Source organism: Lipotes vexillifer, unplaced genomic scaffold (assembly GCF_000442215.2).
Source record: "Lipotes vexillifer unplaced genomic scaffold, Lipotes_vexillifer_v1.1 scaffold496, whole genome shotgun sequence".
In the NCBI taxonomy this organism is placed as follows: domain Eukaryota; kingdom Metazoa; phylum Chordata; class Mammalia; order Artiodactyla; family Lipotidae; genus Lipotes; species Lipotes vexillifer.
Genome location: NW_006786690.1, coordinates 7,867,105 through 7,877,141, shown reverse-complemented (window position 1 = coordinate 7,877,141; position 10,037 = coordinate 7,867,105). Strand labels below are relative to the sequence as shown.

At 45.3% G+C, this 10,037-nt stretch overlaps 1 protein-coding gene across 1 annotated transcript in view; it reads right to left on the bottom strand.

Moving 5' to 3' along the window:
• Positions 1-709: 709 nt before the first annotated feature.
• LOC103074710 (taste receptor type 1 member 2) overlaps positions 710-10,037 on the bottom strand; it is a 20,328-nt gene continuing 11,000 nt past the window's right edge. The window contains 4 exon segments of the mRNA XM_082931138.1: positions 710-991; positions 993-1,639; positions 2,104-2,200; positions 2,203-2,229. Coding sequence (XP_082787264.1) covers positions 710-991; positions 993-1,639; positions 2,104-2,200; positions 2,203-2,229 — 1,053 coding nt within the window.

The following is a 10,037-nucleotide window of genomic DNA, read 5'->3' as shown; positions in this document are numbered from 1 at the left end:
GGGACGCGGAAGTGTAGGCTCAGGGCCAGTAAATCATTGGCCCAAGGTACACAGCTCGGAAGTGGCAATGCTGGGATTGAAACCGAGGTCTCCGATTCCACATCTTCTTAGGGGACCTCCGGAAGACAAGAAGGAAACATTCGTTTCACCCAAGAGAGGTTTATTCCCGAGCATTTATGGGCCCAGCCGTACTCAGAGACAACAGAGAAGAGGGGGATTCGTGCTCTGGGGGAATCTCGGGGATGAGACGCAGACACACGGGCAGCTAGTGAATGAGGCAGGGCAGCATTATTTGAGCTCACATCCTCCAACCCCAGCCCAGCCCTCCAGCAGGCGGCCCTTCACCGTGAACCTGCAGGTACCCACAGTGACCACCAGATGGCGGCTGTAGGCTGCCAAACTAGACTCCGTCCTTGGAGACCGATAGGTCACCTTGGGTTGTTATTCTAGAATGGGGTGGCATTGCCTGGCAAGCTAAACAGCTCGAGGGAAAGGAACGAAAGGTAAATGTTTCTAGGAATCCATCGCTAGGTGGGTAAAAATGGCCAGGACGCAGAGAACCTCGGAGGAACCCCAAATCAGATACCGGGGCATCGTGGTAATCGTTAGGGGTGGCTTCCTTGCATCCATCTGGAGTTGACCAAGCAAGCCCCCGGCCTCCATCTCCCAACGCTGAGGCCCTCATCCCAATGGGCAGATGACAGGAGTGCTATCCCCTCCCCATGGTGCGGCCCTGCATCATGCTGCTGAAGCAGGCTGGCGCGTCGCGCTCCAGGTGGAAGAGGCTCATGGAGCACTTGGGGCCGAAGTGGCCCAGGGCGATGCCCAGGAGGTAGAGCACAGCGACCAAGAGGCCCAGGATGGTGACCAGCACCCCCTCGCAGACAGACACGAAGGCGCAGAGGAAGACGGACGAGGTGAAGTCGAAGGTCATGCAGAAGGTGATGAACTTGGCCTCACAGTAGTTGGTGGGCAGCTCCTTGCCTATGTAAGGTGAAGCCGAAGCCGAGCACGGAGACAAGCAGGTCCAGGCTGGTGTTGATCAGCAGCCCCCCGTGGTAGCTGGGGTTGCAGGACAGGGTTGTGACCTTGGGGTCATCGGGGTCAGTGCGGGCAGTGGGGTTGGTGGTCACGGCCAGTATGCTGCTCCCCACGATGACTGTCTTGAGCACCGTGATGAATGCCACGAAGACATAGAGCTCGTGGTAGCGGACCCAGAAGCCGTAGGCCCGTGGGAGGCGTCTGGCCATCTTGAAGATGCGGCTGATCTGGAAAGAGAGGGCGGTGATGCAGGAGATGTAGACGGTGAAGCAGAGCGTGAGGAAGGCCTGGAGGCAGAGGCACGTGGAGGCCATGGGCGGCCCTACATACACGGGGACCACCATGCATGCTGTCAGCTGCGGCGTCAGCATCAGGAAGCACACGGGCCCCCCAGCCGAGTGAACCATGGGCGTCTGAAACCGCCTCCAGAAGATTATCGAGATGACCAGGGTGCTGAGGAAGCCCAGGGCAGCCAGCACGACCACAGTGATGGTGGGTGCCTCATGCCATTCAAGGAAGGCCAGCTGCCGCTTGAAGCAGGAGGTGTCTTTCCCGCGGGACCACTCGTAACTTGGGCAGGGCTGGCAGTCGAATTCACCTGCAAGAGCCCACAGCCACTCCCATCAGCCGAACCTGCCTTCTCAGCATTTACATCCACTGGGCCTGCATTGGGCCAGGCCACGGCAGGAGAAAGAGAGAGAGAGAGAGCTAAGTGTGACCAATGCTCACTGAGTCCCTTACACCCGCTGACTCATCAACTCCTCACAGCAACCCCATTTCACAGGTGAGGAAACTGAGGCTCAGCCAGGTAAAGTCACAAAGCCAGGAAGTTATAGAGGCAGGGTTTGAACCGAGGACTCCTTGACTCAGAGTCTAATAACTATAATTCCTTCCTCCCAAGACCTCACCCTCTGGTGAGAAAGACATAATCCTTGGCCTTTGGACACTTACGTACCATGGGGGAGACCCCAGAGACCCTGCCAAAGGTGAAGGGCCCTGGAGACCACCCCGCTCCCAGGGCAGGTCAGTGGCAAGGCAAGCATGTGGGCCCATGAATCCTACCTGCAGCTCGGCTGAGGAAGGTGCCAGAGAGGCAGTCAATACACTCGAAGCAGCAGGGGTGGCTGCCAGCTGGCTTCTTCTTTTGCCCAGGACGGCAGAGTCCTTGGAACACACAGACACAGGGATCTGGAGAGAGGAGAGCAAAAGACCCTGGGTCCTCTCTCCCGCTCTCCGGGGGCCCCCCTGCCCTCTCTAACTCATCCCCCGCAGGATGTTCAGGGGAGGGGAACTGGCTCCTGTCTGGGAGGGGGAGCGGTGCTGGGATTGCCATTAGAACTGGACCTCTGTCGGCACCTTCTTAGTTTCGCCCAGCAAAGACCTAATCCACCTTCTTCGGGTAACGGCACCCAGCTGTTGAGACGGAGACTTTCTGAGGTTGCTGAGTGAATAGGATATGACTCTGGAGCTGCTAGCAGCCTGCTGGTTTCCAGGGGCAGAACATGCCTGAGGAAGGATCTGGGAGATGGAGAGAGTGAGACCCTGGATCCAGCCTTGCCTGAAGCTTCCCCTTCAGGTCAACTCCTGGATTTTCAAGGATGTGAGGCAATAAACTAACGTTTTGCTTATATTGCTTTCTGTCGCTTACCACCGAGAATCCTAATTATCACATCTTTTATGGGGGGGCCAGGGGTTTTCAGGTGAGCAGGAGCAGGTAGGCAGTGGCCATGTCTATTGCTTTTACTGCTGTATTTCTTTTTTCTTTTTTTTTTAAATAAATTCACTTATTTATTTATTTATTGTTGTCTGCATTGGGTCTTCGTTGCTGTGCGTGGGCTTTCTCTAGTTGCAGTGCACAGGCTTCTCATTACAGTGGCTTCTCTTGTTGCGGAGCACGGGCTCTAAGCGTGCGGGCTCCGGTAGTTGCGGCACGCGGGCTTCAGTAGTTGCGGCACGTGGGCTCGGTAGTTGTGGCTCGCGGGCTCTAGAGCGCAGGCTCAGTAGTTGCGGCACATGTAGTGGGTAGTAATAGTAGCAGTAGTTGCTCCACAGCATGTGGGATCTTCCCAGACCAGGGATCGAACCCACGTCTCTTGCATTGGAAGGCAGATTCTTAACTATTGTGTCACCAGGGAAGTCCCTGCTACATTTCTAGAAACGAGAAGCGTGCCCAGCAAAGAGGAGGCCTCCAGTGATTGTTTATTAAATGAAGGAATGAATTACAAGTAGAGGAGACAGTAAGAGCAATGAGGTGGAGGAGCGGATGGGGATGCGGCACTTGGGGGAAGAGGGCGTGTCCGAGCCTGGCTGAAGTCAGGCTGCATGGGGAGAGGATGGGAGAGAGTGGAAGACTGAACTATGACACTAAAAATGTAGGGGTGGTGGGAAGCAGCCTTGGCTCTTGAGTGGGGAGTGGCCTGATTAGATTCGGGTTGTATAAAAATCATTCTGACAACCAATGAGGAGGGTTTTGCAAGAGTACACAGATAAAGGACCAAGGGCCCAGACAAGAGGAGCCATGGTAGGACCACTCGACCTCAGAGCCCTTCTCTTCTGGCCTCTCAGAGATCACCCGCTTTCCTGTTCCGCCCCTCTAGTCTCTCTTGCACATGCATCAGATGATGTTTCTGGATGTCTTGTTCGCTCCCTGAAACCTCATGGAAGAGCCTCTCCATCAGCCAAGTTAAGTCTGATCCCCTGCCAGCCTTCCCTCTGTGGTCTTTTCTGCCTCCTGTGGGACCACACACATGTGCAGGCATATGCCCACCAACACACGCACACACACACGCACACACCTTATCCAGACCTACACCCCACCACTCCCTTGCCATGTATTCTCCCCCTCCTCCAAATTCATCTCTGCACTAACTCGGAGCCCCTAAGTAACCAAATTAATCCTACCTCTTACCCATGGAGTCTCAACATGATATTCACACATTCATTCATTCAAAAAAGTATTGAGTACATACTGATGCCAGGCACTGGAAATATAGCTGTGAACCAAATGAGACAAAGTCTCTATTCTTATGAAATGAATATTTTCATGGGGAAGAGAGACAACACACATATAAATCTGTGATACAACAGGTGGTGATAAATATTGTGAAGGAAAATAAAGTCATGCAAGGGATATGGAAACTGATGGGGGAGCTGATTTCACTTTCACATTGGGTGAGAGGGGAAGGAAGGCCTCATCCAGCAGGTGACATTGGAGTGAAGATGTAAAGGCTGGGAGGGAGCAGGTCATGAAGATATCTGTTTAGGCAGCAGAGACAGCATGTGCAAAGGTCCTGCAGTTGGGAGACTTGGCTTAGTCGAGGAGCAGCAAGGCCAGCATGGCTCTAGCAGAATGAGCAAGAGGAAGAACAGTGGATCTGTTCAAAGAGTTGGAGTTGGGCTTCCCTGGTGGCACAGTGGTTGAGAGTCTGCCTGCCGATGCAGGGGACACGGGTTCGTGCCCCGGTCCGGGAAGATCCCACATGCTGCGGAGCGGCTGGGCCCGTGAGCCGTGGCTGCTGAGCCTGCGTGTCCGGAGCCTGTGCTCCGCAACGGGAGAGGCCACAACAGTGAGAGGTCTGCGTACCGCAAAGAAAAGAGTTGAAGTCAAAATACTTTGGCTTTTACTCTGAATGAAATGAGAAGCTACTGGAGGATCCCAAGCAGAGGAGTGACAGGATCTGACCTTCATTTTAACAGGATTGCCCTGTATGAATATAGATCATGAGGGGTAATGGCACAACAGGAGACCAGGCAGGGTGTTATCGTAATAGCCCAGCTGAGAAATGGTGGCTGTTCTGACTAAAGAGAGAGCTGTGGAAGAGGTGAGAAGTGGTCAGATTCTGGATGTGTTTTGAAAGTAGGCTGGACAAGATTTACTGCTGGGTTGGATGAGAAAGAAAGGAGTCAAGGATGACTCAATGCTTTTGGTCAAACAACAGAAAGATGGTGTTGCCTTTTACTGGAATGGGAAGACCGTGGGGGAGCAACTTTGCATAAGCAGGTGAATATTTGACTTAAAGTTGAGGGGAGAAGTCCAGTCTAAAGTTATAAAATTGGAAGTTATAAACCTATGGATCATATTTCCAGCCCTGTAGACAGAGAAGAGAATAAGTCCATTGGCTGACCTCTTGTACCCTCCAGGGTTTAAAGGTCAAGGGGATAAGGAGGGACTAGGAAAGGAGACCTAGAAGGAGTAGTCATAGCTGTAGGGGAACCAAGAGACAGACTGGCCCAGAATTCGAGTAAAGATATTGTTTCCAAAGAGAGGAAGTAATCAGCTGTGTCACATCTGTTCACAGGTTGACTACGATGATGATGGTTGGATTGGCAATATCTAGACATCAGTGACCTTCACAAAAGCAGTTTCAGAAGAGTGATGTGGTGGAAAGCCTTGCTGGCGTAGATTCAGGAGAGAATGGGGAACTTCTGGTTTCTGGTCTGGCATGTAAGGAGCTTGGAAGTCATCACCTCCATCCTCACAACAAGGAAAAGGCTGAACAAGCTAAAAGTCAACAACCCTTCTTAGGTCCATCAGAGAATTGGGGTCATGGGGCAAACTACAGATCCCAAAACTGGGGAGACAGGTGCACACAAAGAGTCACAGCTTAGCAGGAGCAGGAAATGCTACTGGAGGCAGCAACTGGTAGGAGCAGCTAGAGAGCAAATGACCAGTTGCTGGGACTGAGCTCAGACTAGCTTGAGAGAGACCTCTAGGGGTGCATCCTTAACCTCAGGAGCCCCACCAGCTTCTCAGGGTAAAGACTGCTCTCCAGCAAGGGGAGAGGAAAAAGCAACCATTCTGAAATACACCCAGAGCATTCTGTTCTCCTTAACAAAGGCCTGCCCTCAAGGGAAACTATTTTACCACAGCTGAATTGACATAGGGGAAAGGAAGTACCCAACTGCAGCCCCCCTCTAGCCTTCCTGTCTCACCGAAGGTGGGGAGAGCTGAGATGCACTTGTGAAGGGCACAGCCCAGGGCACAGGCTTACCAAAAGAATAAAACCTGGTCACAGATGAGTCCAGAATTCTTCCCCTCCTCCCACATCTTACCACCACATCATTCAGGCTCCTGTATAATAGCAGGGGATTACAACCAAAAGAACTGCAAGGCTCAAATTCTGTTTAAGAAGGAGTCTCTAGGGAAACCCAAAGCCAGCAGGGAAGACCAAAAAAGGGAGACATTAGAGGAAATTTTAGCCTCTGACACCACAGCTATGGCAAAGAGTAAACATAGCCTCACTCCTACCCAAAGAAACATAAAACCTCATGCTAAAATGTATTTACCTCAGTTCCTTTAACAAATACATCATGCCTGGCTTTCAACAAAAAATTACAAGGCATGTTAAAAGACAAAAAAAAAAGTCTGAAGAGACAAAACAAGCATCAGAATGAGACTCATATATGATAGAGGTTTTCCAATTATCAGACAGGAAATTTAAAATAACTATGATTAATATGCTAAGAGCTGTAACTGAAAAAGTGAACAACATTCAAGAAAAGATGGGTAATGTAAGCAGAGAACTGGAAACTGAAAGAAAGAACCAAAAGGAAATGCAACACATTTTGAAAAAACCTATGGTAACAGAAATAAAGAATGCCTTTGATGGGCTCATCAGTAGACTGGACACAGCTGAGGAAAAAGCCAGTGAGCTTGAAGATATATCTATAGAAACATCCCAAAGTGAAAAGCAAAGAGAAAAAAAAAAAGTGAAAAAAAGAGAACAGAATATCTAAGAGTTATAGAACAATTGCAAAATATGTAACATACATATAATGAGAATACCCAAAGGAGAAGAAAGAAAGGAACAGAAGAAATATTTGAAGGAATATAGGCTGAGAATTTTATAATTATTAATGACAGATACCAAATCACAGATCCAGGAAGTTCAGAGAACACCAAGTGGGATAAATACATTTAAAATACTACTCTTAGGTATGCAATATTCAAAATGTAAAAAAAACAAAGATAAAGTCTCAAAGGAAGCCGGTTGGGGGTGGGGAATACCAACAAAAACATTTACTAGGGAAAAAGAAGGACCTTTATAACAATAAAAGGGTCAATAGATCAAGAAGATATAATAATTATAAACAGATATGCACCTAACAAGAGAGCCACAAAATGCATGGAGCAAAGACCATCAGAATTAAAGGGAGAAAAGACAATTCAACACATAATATTCCCCAGAAATAATTGAAGACTTCCATACCTCACTCTCAATAATGGATAGAACAACCAGACAGAAAATAAGTAAAGAAATAGAAGACTTGAACAACACAATAAACCAACTGGATTTAACGGATATACATAGGACACTCTACCCAACAACAACAGAATATACATCTTCTCAAGTGCACCCGGGACATTTTCCAGATAAGGACAGACCTTATGTTAAACCATGAATTAAGTGTAAATAAATTTTAAAAGATAGTTATCACCAAAGTATCTTCTCTGACCACAATAGGATGAAGTTAAAAATCAATAACAGAATGAAAACTGGAAAATTTACAAATTTGTGAATATTAAACAAATGCTCTTACACAACCGACGAATCAAAGAACTCACAAGTGGGATTAGAAAATACTTAAAGATGAATGAAAATGAAAACACAATGAACCCAAACATGGGATACAGCAAAGCAGTGCTAAGTCGGGAATTTAAAGCTATAAACACTTACACTGGAAAACAAGAAAGATCTCAAATCAACAACCTAACTTCACAGCTTAAGGAACCAGAAAAAGAAGATCAAACTAAACCCGAAACTAGCAGAAGGAAGGAAATAATAAAGATGAAAGCAGAGTGAAACAAATTAGAAAATAGAAAAATATTAGAGAAAATTGATTAAGCCAAAAGTTGGTTCTTTGAAAAGATCAGCAAAATTGACAAACCTCTAGCTAAAATGGCTAAGAGAAAAAGAGAGGATTCAAATTGCTAAAATCAGAAATGAAAGTGAGGACATTCCCACTGACTCTACAGAAATAAAAACAATTATAAGAGAGTACTATGAGTAATTATACACCAACAAATTGGATAAGCTAGATGAAACAAATTCCTAGAAACACGAAATCTACTAATACTAAATCATGAAGAAATAGAAAATCTGAATAGACCTATAACTAATAAGGAGATTGAATCAGTAATCAAAAAATCTCCCCACAAAGAAAAGTCCTGGATCTGATGGCTTCACTGGTGAATTCTACCAAAAACTAAAGAGGAAGGAACTCTCCTTAACTCATTCTATGAGGCCAGCATCAATCTGATAACAAAGCCAGTCAAAAAGACTTCAAGAAAAGAAAACTACAAACCAATATCCCTTATGAAGAGTGACGCAAAAATTCTCAACAAAATGCTAGCAAACTGAATTCAGCAGCATACTAAAAGGATTATACACCATGATCACATGGGATTTATTCCTGTAATACAAAGATAGTTCAACATATGAAAATCAATCAATGTAATATACCACATTAACAAAATGAAGGAAAAAATAAACACATGTTCCTCAGTCATAAGAAAGAATGAAGTTTTGCCATTTGCAACAACATTGATGGACTTGGATGGTATTACGCTAGTGAAATAAGTCAGGCAAAGACAAATACTGCATAGTATCACTTATATGTGAAATCTAAAAAATACAACAAGCTAGTGAATATAACAAAAAAGAAACAGACTCACAGATATAGAGAACAAACTAGTGGTTACCAATGGGGAAAGGGGAAGAGAAGAGGGTCAATATAGGGGTAGGGGATTAAGAGGTACAAACTACTATGTATAAAATAAGCTACAAGGAAACATTGTACAACATAGGGAATATAGCCAGTATTTTATAATAACTATAAATGAAGTGTAACCTTTAAAAATTGTGAATCACTATATTGTGCCCCTGTAACTTATATAATATTGTACATCAAGTATACTTCAATCAAAAATAAATAAATAAAATAAATTTAATAAAACACATGATCATCTCAATTGATGAAGGAAAAGTAATTGACCCTTTCATGATAGAAAAACACTCAACAAACAAGTAGAGGAAAACTACCTCAACATAATAAAAGCTCTATGTGAAAAGCCAACAGTGAATATCATATTCAATGGAGAAGGACTGAAAGCTTTTCCTCTAAAATCAGGAACAAGGCAAAGATGTGCAGTTTCACCCCTTCTATTAACACGGTACTGGAGGTCCTAGCCATAGCAATTAAGCAAGAAAAAAAAAAGTCATCTAAATTGGAAAGTAATCAATAAAATTACCTGCTCACAGATGATATCTTATACGTAAAATATCCTAAAGATTCTGCAAAAAAATTGTTAGGACCAATAAGTGAACTCTGCAAAGTATCAAGACACAATGTCAACACACAAAAATCAGTGGTTTTCTACACACTAACAATGAATAATTCAAAAAGGAAATTAAGAAAATCTATTTACAATAGCATCAAAAAGAATAAAATACTTAGGAATTAACCAAGGAGGGAAAGACTTGTACAATGAACACTACAAAACATTTCTAAAAGAAATTAAAGAAGACATAAATAAATGGAAAGACATCCCATGTTTACGGATTGGCAGACTTAATATTGTTATGATGTCAATACTACCCAAAGCAATCTACAGATTTAATGTAGTTCTTATCAAAATTCCAATGAGGTTTTTTTGCAGAAATACAAAAACTGAAATTCATATGGCATCTCAAGGGACCCTGAATAGCCAAAACAATCTTGAAAGAGAACAAAGCTGGAGGAATCACATTTCCTGATTTCAAAACTTTCTACAAAGTGGCAGTAATCAAACAGTGTGGTACCAGACTAAAGAGACACACAGACAAATGGAATAAAATAAAGTCCAAAAATAAAACCTCACATATATTGTCAAATGATTTTTTTTTTTTTGGCGGTACGCGGGCCTCTCACTGTTGCGGCCTCTCCCGTTGCAGAGCACAGGCTATCCCACATGCCGCGGAGCGGCTGGGCCCGTGAGCCATGGCCACTGAGCCTGT